This window comes from Ictalurus punctatus, chromosome 7 (assembly GCF_001660625.3).
Source record: "Ictalurus punctatus breed USDA103 chromosome 7, Coco_2.0, whole genome shotgun sequence".
In the NCBI taxonomy this organism is placed as follows: domain Eukaryota; kingdom Metazoa; phylum Chordata; class Actinopteri; order Siluriformes; family Ictaluridae; genus Ictalurus; species Ictalurus punctatus.
The window spans coordinates 20,268,131-20,281,771 of record NC_030422.2 but is presented as its reverse complement, the minus strand read 5'-3'; the positions used below and the strand labels follow the sequence as shown (position 1 = coordinate 20,281,771).

At 37.7% G+C, this 13,641-nt stretch overlaps 1 protein-coding gene across 1 annotated transcript in view; it reads left to right on the top strand.

The window, feature by feature from the left end:
• adam19a (ADAM metallopeptidase domain 19a) overlaps positions 1-13,641 on the top strand; it is an 85,119-nt gene that overhangs the window by 46,187 nt on the left and 25,291 nt on the right. The window contains exons 4-6 of the mRNA XM_017472033.3: positions 293-371; positions 4,659-4,738; positions 9,901-10,084. Coding sequence (XP_017327522.1) covers positions 293-371; positions 4,659-4,738; positions 9,901-10,084 — 343 coding nt within the window. The remainder of the gene's footprint in view (positions 1-292; positions 372-4,658; positions 4,739-9,900; positions 10,085-13,641) is intronic.

Genomic DNA, 13,641 nt, shown 5'->3' with positions numbered 1-13,641 from the left:
AGCAAAGCCAGCAAAACATATTATCACTCTAGCTAAGTGTTTTGATGAAAATCACATGGGTTGCTGAGAGACCTCTTTAGATTAATCTGCAACTTACTTGGCCATCTGCTGTAGAGGAAATATGTTCAACAAGATAGTGAGTGATACAACTGTTTCACCATGTTTCACCAGAGGAAATGAACACGGTGCTATGTTGGCAGTGCTTTCAATGTCAATGATTTGATTCCGATTTAAACATTTGTCTTTGTTATCTTTGTGTGTGTGTGTGTGTGTGTGTGTGTGTGTGTTTTAGGGAACTTCTGGCTAAAGACTTCACTGCGACTCACTACGAAGAAGACAGCCGGCCAGTTACCTATTCTAACAGTCACACTGTAAGCGAGATTTACACCCTCTTCCTCTCTCTTCCCTTTCTCACTCTTTTAGTCTGTCTGTTTTTTTGTGCTTCTCTCTACCTTCTTCCTCCCAAGGGCATTATTTTCACATGCTAGGTCATATGATGTTATGATCGTTTAGCTGGAAAACAACATCCCGTGCTCTGTGCTCACAAACACACACACATTCGCATATCAGCCATGAATGTTGAATGGTACAAAGGGCAACCTACTTTACTGAAAACACTTTTGTACATCAAGAACACGCGTTTCAAAGTAGCAGCAACCTTTGTCACTCCCTGTTTCTCAGAATGTATTTATTTCTGCTGCAGAGTGCAGTTTTATTTGGGCCAGTTTATTGCACACTTGTGCAGAAAGGTGTGAGGCACTATCTTCCTGTCGTATGCTCGTGTGGTGTGAACTGCCAGATTCAATTAAGATGAGAAACTGATCAAAGTGCCTAGCACATCATGTACACATCCTGCCTCGCTGCCATCGCAAAGGTCTCTGCACAGCAGAAACTATATATTCAATTGATCACCATTTCCAAATTACTTGAGAAAATATCAGCAAACTGCATTAAAATGCCTGTTTATATATGGCTCTTTTTTTTTTTTTTTTAAAGTATGGCTCGAACAATTCAATCTAATATGAAATTACCATATTGCCATATTTCTTATATTTATGAGCAAAATATTCTGCTTTGTATTCTGCTCTTTGCTATGGATATGTTGCTGCTGCACAAGAAGTTGCTTCAATTGAAAAGAAAAGAAAATGGAAAAGTAACCGACTGGAAGCAAAAGGAACCATTTTACAATTGTGTTTTTTTCAATCCTGCTCCTTACTTCATGTTTTGTTTGATGTATTGGGTAAAAAGTAGGGGTGTGCAATATGTCATTCATCAATCTTTCCTGCACTATTAGCCTTTGCATAGTGATATAGTAGAAGCCTACAATATGCAAATGAGTATCTAATAGATCACCTCGGTGATCAATCTGTTCAATCTCAGAGATCCCAGATAAAGCTTGTGTGTGTGCATGTGCGTTTTAATCAGAGGTGGTAAAACTACCTAAATTCTTTACTCAAGTAAAAGTTCAATTGCTCATCTAAATAAATTCTCCTCACTCAGGTTGAGATATCTGCTTCAAATAACATACTGATTATTCCTACTGACTATAAATTTGTCATCCTTTCACCATGAAAACAAGAAATGTGGGAACACAATAGCTGTAATATTATAAGTATAAAAACTTGTAGTGATGTAGTGTTTGAAAGTGCAGTGAGTAGAAAATAGATGTTTTCCTTTAGAGAGAGAAAAGTATTGGGATAAAGAAACGCTCACGTCCAGGTACGTAAAAACAAAAAAAAAAACAACAACAACAACAAAAAACAGATTTAAATACGGTAAGAAAGTACTTCCAAACATTCTAATTGATTTAACATTAGTTAGCAGTTTGTAAAGACACCCATTACACATTCACTCCCACCTATTCAGCAAAACTGTCCTTTCATTAGAAATGTTAATAAAAAAGTCATGCATCAAAAAAAATAAATTGAATTTGAATCTCGCGCTTGGCAGATTGTACTGTTATGCCACAGTCACTCATTATCAGAATTGAGATGCATATGTCAGGTGTAGTTATTAAAGACTGTTCAAAGCTTTTCTAATTTGCTGGCATAAATCAAGACAGGAACTAAATGGTGCACCTTTGGCTGGCAGTCATTATTTCATTTTGAGTGTCTTCCTGAGTACAGCTCTGTCTCTTTATTAGGAAACATCTGCTTCAGCTGTTAGAGGAAGCAGGGGAGGAATCGCAGCTGCTAATTTCAGTCTCTCTTTCAGTGCTAGCCACTGCCCTTTTTTTTATAAAAAGGTCTTGGTCTCATTTTTGAGGAAAATATCATCTACATTAAACCATGTGGTGCTTCTAATTTAGTGCTGTTCATTGGAATGTGTAATCGTTTTGAGCTTGTCAGTGGGATGACTCTAAAAAGAGAGATAAAGAGTTTATGTGACAAACATAACAGCTGCAACAGTCCCTGATTTATCCAATCTGTATCTCCGACAGAAAATATTTATGCTGCATGACTGTTTTAAGTCAGTTTCCTCTTAATGGTTATGTGGTGTGGGTATATCTAAACCTACAAACCCCAAAGCAATTCCATGTGTTCCAATCTCACTTGATTTTCAGTTAGCTAATATGATACTAATCTACCAAGTAATTTGGTTTCTGATTCAGCTGTTTTTGCAGAAAAGAATGTAATGAAGAAACTCTGAATTGTGGCTTAACTTCATTAACATTTTAAGCATTTTAAGAGATGTGCTGTTTAGATTCATAACCTGTGCTGAATATTGGCAGGTTTATCCAGCACTTTTAGGTGAGGAAATGAGAAGTTTGATAATATCTTCCCTGCTATCTCTCTGTGCTCTAAACCTCACACTGTTGCTGGCTATTCAGAGCCTGTGACCTTGTGGTTACAGCCGTCAGACACTTTACCACTGCAGCCTCACATAAAAGCCTCCAAGTCATTAAGTATTTCTCACATAAAAGCTTCCAAGTCATTAAGTATTTCTGTCACTACTGTGTTTGTTTTTCCACCACGAGGACGCACAGATTCAACCCCCCCCCCCGGTAAAAAGATGGCTACTGTGTCAAAATCTTAAGTCAATCAAACATCTACTGAAGTGAAAGTCGAGAAGTACTACTAATTTCAACACACTACTCAAGTAGTACACTACGTCAACACAAAACGCTTACATCGCCGTTCTCTAGTGAACAGGCATTGGAGATGTATGCTGAAGCGAAGATATTTTGTGAATACATTTTGTGTTTTTTGTGCACACGAAGCATTCGTATCGCTTCATAAAACTGGGATTAAACCAATGGATTCACATGGATTAATTTTACAATGCCTTTATGCAGATTTTGACATTGAGGAGGACTCACCCTTTACACACTGAGATTTGACCGGATTCCTTGAATCTTTTAATTATATTGTGCACTGTAGAAGGTGAAATGCGCCAAATCCTACCGATTTGTCTTTGGGGAATGTTGTTCTCAAAGTGTTGGATTATTCGCTGACACATCGGTTTGCAGATTGGCGAGCCTCGACCCACACAGCAAAATCCCCAGTGTTGAATTAACACCCAGAGTGTTAAATACAGTGTTTATATAAGTCCATTGGACACAAATGAATACTCTGGGTGTTATTCAACACTAGGGATTTTACTGTGCATCCTTGCTCTTGAAGGACTAGGTTGCCTCACCTGTTTCGCATCACCTTCTTATTTCAACTTGTCACATCGCTATTAGTCCTAAATTTCCCCTACATTTTTTGGAATGTGTTGCATGCATCAATTTCAAAATAAACGATTACCTTCAAAAAACTATGCAGTTGATTTCGGTAAAACTTCAAATACCTTATCTTTATACATTTAAATACGAGTCAAAGTACATTTACATATCACTTCTCTTTGTTTTTATTAACATTTTCCATACTGTCCAAGCTTTTTCAGAATTGGGGTTGTACTTGTAAAGTGCAAATCTTCCAAAATAGTACTTAAGTGCAGTAACGAAGAACTACTATTCTATTTTTCTCCCCTGCCCAAAGCCCTAACTAGAATCCTTTTACGAGGCATTTCTATTAAAAGTGTACCTTTAATCAGTGCTAGACATGCAGCATTAACCTGATGCAGAATAGCCAATGAGATTGTCAGCAGCTCCGATTGTCAGCCCGTGTCTCCAGTGACAATTGATTTGTGTGTCCGCTGTGCATGAGTGTCCCGCCTTGCTTCCTCTCTGTTCAAATAAATGAGCTAATTTCACGGTCTAATCGTTTGAATGAGCCCTTTAAATAGCCGAAGACTGACGCCCCCGCACAATCTGGATCTGTTTCAGAAAATTAAGGTGGTGCCATTATTTCCCAAATGTTGGTAGAAGACTCAAGAGAATGATTATTATGAGGGATTTTATCTACAGTAAAAGGGGCAATGGGCGACGCTTTGACTTTGGAGAAAGTATAGGCATGTCCATGAAAAAATAGGGTTGAAAATCCTTTTTGATTTATAATTCATACAAGTGGGGCTGCCTTTTAAGCAGGAAAAACACCAAACAATGCATTACACGGGGTCACCAGGACTGGACTTAGAGACCCCAGCCTAGATTGAAGCATATAGCCTTGATTTGAATCCGGTTCATGATTCACAATGCTATCTCTTTTTTTTCTGACTCTCTCTCTCTCTCTCTCTCTCTCTCTCTCTCTCTCTCTCTCTCCTTCTCTATTTAGGATCATCATTGCTTCTATCATGGAAGTGTTAAGAACCATTCTTCTTCCTGGGTTGCTCTAAGCACATGCTCTGGAGTGAGGTATGAGCTGGATGCTTTATGTAATTGAATTATCCTGGGTCAAAACAAGGCCATGATGAGTTCAATTTATTTAGTATTGTGTCTCGGGTAAGTAATGCTAGCTAATGGAATAGAAAATGCATTAACTCTTATGTGCTGTATTGCTGGAATGTTTGTGGTTGTGTAATTGTTTATGGGTTCTATGAATGTGTGTATGTGAGTGATTGGTTGTGTGAGTAATGTGTGCTTTAAAGCAAAAATATATGAAGAAAGCATCCATTTAGACTCGGATCCTAAAATGAGCTTAATGCACTCCGGCTGCTATGGTTACTTCTGTTATTTCAGGTGTACAAATTGTTTAGTCCCAATTGAAGTGTCGTGTCAAAAACAACTAGTGTTACTAATGACCTTTTTCCGTAAGTGATCATACTCAAAAGCACAATCGGGAGGCTCTAACCAGTATTAGTATAGTGTTCCTAATAAAGTGCTCGTGAGTGTAAGAGAACAGCAGTCACTGAAAGATGGAAGGTCATTGTATAGTCATAAACCCAGTGGCCCAGTCATAAACCCATGGCGACTCCATGGTGTATTGTGGGTACTCAAAGCACACTGCTGATTGTTTTCTTCCAAAAGCTCATTTGAGATTGAATCACGCTTGAGCCAGTGTTTGAGAAAGCAGCTATTGCCTGCTTAGAGATAAAGCTCTTGAACAGAAGTAGTCATACGATGCATACGTCATACAGGTATCAAGTACTTAAAGTTGCACATTAAAAATGCAAGCGTGATGAAAGTGATGTGATGAAAGAGTGATGAAAGATACGCGAGTCCTCAATCATCAGACATTTGCTGTGTTCTCGACAATGTTCAGACTATTAGAACATGCTTGATAGTCATATCCAAATGACAGCGGTATTAAGTGTGAACCCCAGGAGCCTGTCTCTACACATATTGCTAAGGGCTTTTTTCCAATTAATGAAGATAAAATAATAATAGATCATATCAAAGCCTTTTGTAGAAAACGTGTCTAAGCTTAACAGCATTTCCTCATTAATATGATCAAGTATTCTCAGTGCATTACTGGTTTATTTACTGTCACACCATCGACAGCACTGGAGTTCAGAATGCTCAGCATGTATTAAACTGAATCCTGCGACAGTGACAGGGAACTTAAAAATATATTCCTAGTAGCTTTTCTGAAACATGAGTATGTTTAAAAGCATAATAAGGTCACACCAGGGCAAGTCGCAGTGAAGCAGAACTTTCCCAAGGCTTCAGTGATCAGAATTTACATCCCACACATATTCAGAATCATTTGCCACTTTTTTTTGTTGCTTTGGCAGGTGCTTAAGGACAGCAGCTGTCATTCTAGTAATAAGTTTAAGCCTTGAAGCATAAACAGAAATTGTCTTCAACAAATAGCAAACAATAGATTTGCAGAATGCTAAAAGCACTGAATGTTTTTACCTGTTGCTGAATAGATATGAAGTTTAAATTTTGGTTATTTTAGCATGTATCACATCCTTATAGCACTTAACTTTTTGTAGAAGAGCAACTTGACTGTTAATCTTGTAGGACACATGGGGGGAGGAAAAATGGCAAAAACAAATAGATAACTTTGGGCTTCATTGGGCCCCTTTATCAATTGTTTAAATTAATGCTCAGTGTAAAATGTTTAAATTTACAAAAGTTTCAGTAACATCGATTTGCATTTAGTGACGCCTACAAAACTCTATAGAAGGAAAAGCTCACAGAAAGCACCATGAAAACTGAAGAAAAGGATTTTCTGAGAAGCAGAAGTGGAAATTATTTTATCTCAGATATATGCTAATTAAAATATTACTTAACAGCACCTGGAGAGCACAGAATCTTGAAACAAATTACAGTAAAGGTCAATTTGGCATGAAAAGAAAATTGTTTCACATGAAAACTAATGGGAAAAAAGAGGTCTACACTGTACACTGTTTTACACTCTTTAGCTTTCATCCTCCAAAAAAAAAAAATCATACCAGTCTAAATATTCAATCCTTACTAAATGTGGAATGTGCTAAATCTTAGTAGCCTACTACTGGCCCAGTAGACCAATGGTTTTCAAAGTGGGGGCCTCAACAATTTGGTGTGAATAATAAATAAATGAATGTTTTCTCTTTTTCACTCTCAGACAATCACACACACACACACAATCAATTCCTAATGTAATGTAAAGATGAAAGATGTGATTATTAATAAAAAAAAAGGGGGGGGGTATATTCAGAAGCCTGTATTTTTAATGTGTTTTAAAGACATCTTGCGAAAGGGGGGCCTCGGTCAAATGTTAATGCCATTTAGGGGGCCTTGCCATGGAAAAGTTTGGGAACCCCTGCAGTAAACTAATACCAGCTCATTGCATTGGCTTATGAATTTGTCCTCCTTTTATACAACGGAATTTCTTTTCTCTTAATTGAATGACTCTTAATTTATGGATTTGTGTTAGCTTGCTGGGCGCACAGTGGCTTAGTGGTTAGCATGGTCGCCTCAAACCGCCAGGGTCAGGGTTTCAATTCCTCTGTGTGTGCGGAGTTTGCATGTTCTCCCCGTGCTGCGGGGGTTTCCTCCGGGTACTCCGGTTTCCTCCCCCAGTCCAAAGACATGCATGGTAGGCTGATTGGCATGTCTAAAGTGTCTGTAGAGTATGAATGGGTGTGTGAGTGTGTATGTGAGTGTGCCCTGCGATGGAAGGCACCCTGTCCAGGGTGTACCCCGCCTTGTGCATGATGCTCCCTGGGATAGGCTCCAGGTTCCCCGTGACCCTGAAAAGGATAAGTGGTATAGAAGATGGATGGATGGATTGATGTTAGCTTGCTTTCCTTAATTTTTTTAACATTCAATATTTCGTTAATAAATGCTATTAATATGAAACCTGGTTTCAGTTGAAATAAATAAGCTATTTAAACCAGAAAATTGTATGCTAAATATGCGAGTTGAAGCTGCTCAGACGAGGTATACATTATTTCTGTGTAAATGTACACACACTCTCAAAGCTCTTGTCGGATACCAAAGATTTTCTGACAGGATTTTAATGAATACCACATTTTTGTGTAAATGTGCCTACGAACAATTTAAAATTATTTGACAAGTGAGGCCCATTGTTGTTACCCTTCATGTACAGTCAGGTCTATGAGTATTTGGACAGCGACAATTTTTATAAGTTTGCCTCTGTACACCACCACTATGGATTTGAAATGAAGTAATGAAGATGTGGTTGAAGTGTAGACGTTCAGCTTTAATTCAAAAGGATTAGCAAAAATATTGCATTAACCGTTTAGGAACTACAGCCATTTTTACAGAGTCACTCCATTTTCATAGGCTCAAAAGTAATTGGACAATGGACTGATTTTTCAGTCAATTGCAGTTTCATGGCCAGGCGTGGCCTGCTTCCTCATTATTTCCAAGCACAGCATATGGTAGCTGTTCATGGGGACTCTCAGTATGCGGTCCAAAGAAGTATGGAGTGAAGGAGGACCTCATTAGGCTGATAAAACAAAACAGACCTATCAGAAAGATAGCAGAAACTTTAGGAGAGGCCAAATTAACAATTTGATACATTCTTAAAAAGAAGGAATATACTGGCGAACTCAGTATCACCAAAAGTCCTGGAAGGCCACGGAAGACAACAAAAGTGGACTATCACAGAATTCTTTCTTTGTTGAAGAAAAACCCACTCACAACATCGAGCCAAGTCAAGAACACTCTGGAGGAGGTAGGCATATCATTGTTGAAGTCTACAATCAAGAGACGCCTTCATGAATGTAAATACAGATGGTTTACCTCAAGATGCAAACCTGTAGTAACACTCAAGAACAGAAAGGACAGATTAGACTTTGCTTAAAAAAACAAACTCTTACAAAAAGCCTGACCAATTCTGATGCAATGATATCTTACCACAATGACAGCAAGAGAAGAGTATAGAGAAAGAAAAGGAAGGGCTCATGTTCCAAAGCATACCACATCATCTGTCAAACATGTGGAGGAAGTGTTATGGAATGGACATGTATGGCTGCCACTGGAACTGGGTCACTTGTGTTTATTGATGACGTGACTGCTAATAGAAGTAGCAGGGTGAATTCCAAAGTGGATAGACCTATACTTTTTTACTTTCAGATTCATTCAAATGCTGCAAAAACGGATAGGACGGCACTTCACAGTACAGATGGAACCAAAACATATCATGAAAGCAACCCAGGGACTTCTTAAGGCAAAGAAATTGAATGGTCTTAAATGTCTGATGACCTCTACCTAATTGAGCATGCTTTTCACTTACTGAAGACCAAGCTGAAGGCAGAAATCCCCACAAACAAGCAGCAAACTGAAGGCAACTGCAGTAAAGGCCTGGCAAAGCATCTCAAGGGAACAAACTCAGCATTTGGTGATGTCCATGGGCTCCGGATTTCAGGCAGTAATTGCATGCAAAGAATTTGCATACACGTATTAAAAATACCCCTAATATTTATGATTGTTAATTTGTCCAGTTACTTTTGAGCCTGTGAAAATGGAAGCCAAAAATGGCTGTAATTCCAAAACATTAAATGCAATATTTTTGTTAAATGCCTTGAGTTAAAGCCGAAAGTCTTTACATCAATCACATCAAAATTACAAAAATTGTGTCACTGTGTAAGTACTTATGGACCTGACTGTAGGTTTTAGTGTGTCTTTTTCCATGAACAGAAAAGACCAGCGACCATCACAGTACAGCCTGCTTCACTCATGGCCAAGCAGTCACACTGACAGTCACAGACTCACTTATTACAATGCCCCTTATCACTGTGTGTGTGTGTGTGTGTGTGTGTGTGTGTGTGTGTGTGTGTGTGTGTGTGTGTGTGTGTGTGTGTGTATGGTGATTGGTAGAGGGATTGTGTTGCAGAAACAGCCACAATTAAAAACCAAATTGAGTGTCACCACCAGCAATTACAGCAGTCCTATCAAGGCTACTAGTTACAGTACTTTTAATTACTGTTATTTAGTATGAAGGCAAAAGAAAAACCACCAGAACTATTAGAGCCTTCGGGAGCCTTCTGCTGATGCTTAATTAAAAACAAGCTATGCAAATCATCTTCAGTGATGTCTATTGTTAAAAAAAGAAAAAGAAAAAAGTGTTGTCTGTCTTTTACCTACCCTTTTTGACATCCTGTTTCTAATTCCTTTCCCAGGGGCCTCATTGTGCTGAACTCCAGTGATACTTATTACTTAGAGCCAGTAGAAGGGCAGGAGATTCTCCACCACATCTTCTATCACACAGATGACTTGCCAATTAAAGGTGGTACATGTGGACACGGTCATGAAACTGGACATAAAGGCCTTCTCAGCGGTCTCCTTAAACCTTTGCATCAAAGGGTCAGTTAGCAAACACACTCTTTCCATAAAAGATAATAATGTATTATGTTATTATGAACAAATTCACAGTATAAATGATATGTTAGCAAGTGAAATTAGACAACAGAGCAAGGCAAGTGAATTTAGTAAAAACATCTACAAATAAGCGTAATAATCTCACGTTTTATACTAATCTAATAATAAGAAATATTATATAAATTAACTATTCAATATTTTAATTTTCAAAGATAATGTTTCAAGGAGAATAAGTAAATTTATGAATAAATGTATAAAATAAAGTAAATTAATCAACTGCAGGATTTGGGTGATGCCATTACTACCACGAAGTTGATCATTTTCCAGTAGCAGCATGTCTTGAAGTGCTTCATTCCTCTTGTTACCGAGAAACCGCAAAACTGTCCATGCTGGAGACGTTTTGTCTTACAAAGTGTTGACACTGGAGACCAAAAATTCTAAATCAATGTCTCCTCATAGAAAAAAAATGCACCACATCAACAATTTCTCGTGTTTTTTTAGTTCAATTTTGGACCGTCTATCACACAGGTCTCAGTGTTACTATAGAAACAATAAGATATTAGAATGAGCATGATCTTTGAACTGTCACTAGTCAGAGCTGCTGTTATAGAAAATTCCTCCACACGTTCAGAATCAAGAATTCAACAGTGTGGTAAAAGTCAACATAATAACATTCGACTCTTCCGATAAATTAACCTAGATTCAAGATATGGTCACTTCCTAAGAAATCTTTGCCATGTTTTTATGGGCTTCTTATATGCTCTACATTCTGGACACGCTCATATGTACTCGCACGCATATGTAAGAAGAATCCTGCAAGCAAATATGGTGAAAAACTGCAATTTCAGGACAAAAGCCCCAAGCAACTGGCTAAAAAGCTTATCTCAACATAATGCATCTGCAAGTGACTTTAAACTCATAACAATGAGTCATTTTATCAGTATTGAAGTCAGAACTCGATCTCCTATGCCGTGCTGAGTGACTTTGATTGTATGTAATGTAGTCAAAGATGCAGCCTCACACACGCACACACACACACACACAGAGGCAAGCCACAGTTGAATCATACTCTCTGTGCTGCCATGGTTATGTTCTTACTTTAATCGAAGCTGCTCATGTACCAGAAAATTTCGTTCTGGTGAGAAGATGAGCCACCTGCTTTGCAAATCACTTCAGTCATTCTAATTCATTTTATAGTAACTTAAATAGGAAAAACTTACAGCCTTCACACTTTGGAGCACTTAAACCCAATTGAACCATTAAACCTGACGAAGAGCCTGAGGGTTTATTGATAGGTGTGAGAGTTAATCTCCTCACATCTGTTATGTGTTTGTCCTTTTTGGGCAGCTTAGACACTAATCCCATCTCCTGTTAAGGGAGCGAAAGCGCTTGATGTGGTTGTACGTAAGCAAATAAGCCGAATGAACCCTGTGCCTCTGTCTTCGTTAGTGGCTCATCAAAATGGCTTAGATATCTCATATTCTATCTTTAATATCATATAAAGCCATTTGTGCCCTGTTGAGAAAAGCAAATATGACATTATGATGAAGACATTTTAAGTTAATGAAAAGTGCTTTGGTCTGTTGGCTCAGTAAAACCACAGGAAACCAATATCTCATTTGAAACCCGTGATTATTTATTTATTTATTTATTTATTTATTTATTTATTTATTAACACAACACTGGTATTCTATGATGCTGATGAGAAAATAAAAACGATATCTGGTCGTCACTGATGAATTTCTAAAAGTCGTGCCATATGTGGTGATGCTGTAAATCACTCCTGACTGGATCCTGCTTGTAAATAAGAGCAGTTTAGATTTCAATGCCTACTTGAGAAGATTCATCAAAATGTACTCCCATATTCAGAGCTTGAATTAGTGACTCATGCATGCAAATCAGGCTAATTGCATCTTTCACTCCACTCTCATGAAAGACACATTCTAGAGAACTCGCTCCATTTTGCGCTGCCTTAAATAAGTAGCTGTGGCTGTGACTTAATGAGGCTTTGAGATGAGTGGACACTTTTTTGTGATATCTCAATGAAAAGAGCCTTGTCTCCATGATGCTGTGGGAGGGCAGGACAGGAGCTATGATTAGCGGAGAAAAGCGAATGTTATCAATAACAATGAGCTCAGCTATTTGAATGCTGCAGGGAATGCTGGGAAATGACACAAGGACAGCGGGTCCATTTACTATTCTGTTGACCATCTTTCTATGACAATTATCTTTACACTGGATATAGTCCAAGGTTTTCCTGCTTTCACTGTCTTTCTGGACATTCCAATTAGTATAAAAGCTTCAGAAGAATAGAATGCTCAATTATATATATATATATATATATATATATATATATATATATATATATATATATATATATATATATAAATTAATTGTAGGTCAATAGGTTTAATGGTTATAAATTGTTGGCATTTTATGATGTTTTTCAATATTCTTTTACTTTTTCCTAGCAGCAAAGTATTCTCTTCAATTACTATGTCTTGTTGACTAATCCTCATAGATTAATCCGCTTTTTATTGCGTGGTAGATTTTCTGTTCATTGTAATAATACTGTATGGCCTTTTTGCTTCCGCTTTAGAAGCAACTCTGCTATAATTTATACTTTAAAATACCTACTGTACTGTATCTCATCTGTATACTAATTATGCTTAGTGTAAAATATATCCACACACAGAAACATAGGATCATGCTGCGGGAGCGCAGGTAAGATATGGACATAATGTGGCAGATTAAATCAGATTTGTTTTGGTTCTCATTTGCAAAGAGAACTCAATGATAACTTTTTCGTCTTGTTACTCTCAGATGAAGATTTCTTGCTCACAATCTCTGTATAAAAATAATTTTCGAAATGTTGGGGGAGGGAGTTGCCTTCAGGGACCCTTTTGGCATAAAACCAAAATTCAAGGATCCTCTAATGATTAATATTACATATCTTTAGCATGGATTATTCATCATTTTCTAAATATTTATTGAAATTTTTCAGCTTTTTAAATATCCGGTGCATTAGTCAAATACATACCATCATAAACAGTTATTGGAGCCATTAGAACATTTTATGTCTATGCCACGGAGTGGTGGAGGCATCGTATTTGTTCGTCCGTCTCTTGGAGATTCTCGTTAGCGTGATATCTAAACAGTGGTTTGAACGTATGTAGGATTTATACGGAATTTTCATTGTAGCCAGCATGAATAGATTTTGGGAGTTGATCCAAACACAGCAAGGTCAGATGTCTGAAATAGTTTTGCTTCAATGGTTCCTTCCCTGTTTGTCATGCAAAGATGTTACTTACCCATTCATGTTCAGGAAATCAAGGCCCATTTGTGGCTTGCTACAATTTTTGCCATTCGTTTTTTCGCCAACCATCCATCCATGTGTCCATCCATGCATCTGTCTTTCCATGTGTATGTCCAAGATTCAAGATTAGCTGAGATACGAGTCCATCCAAAATACTCATTAGCATGTTATCTCAAGAACAAGTGGTTGAATTTGTTGGATTTATGTGGGATTATCATTGTAACCT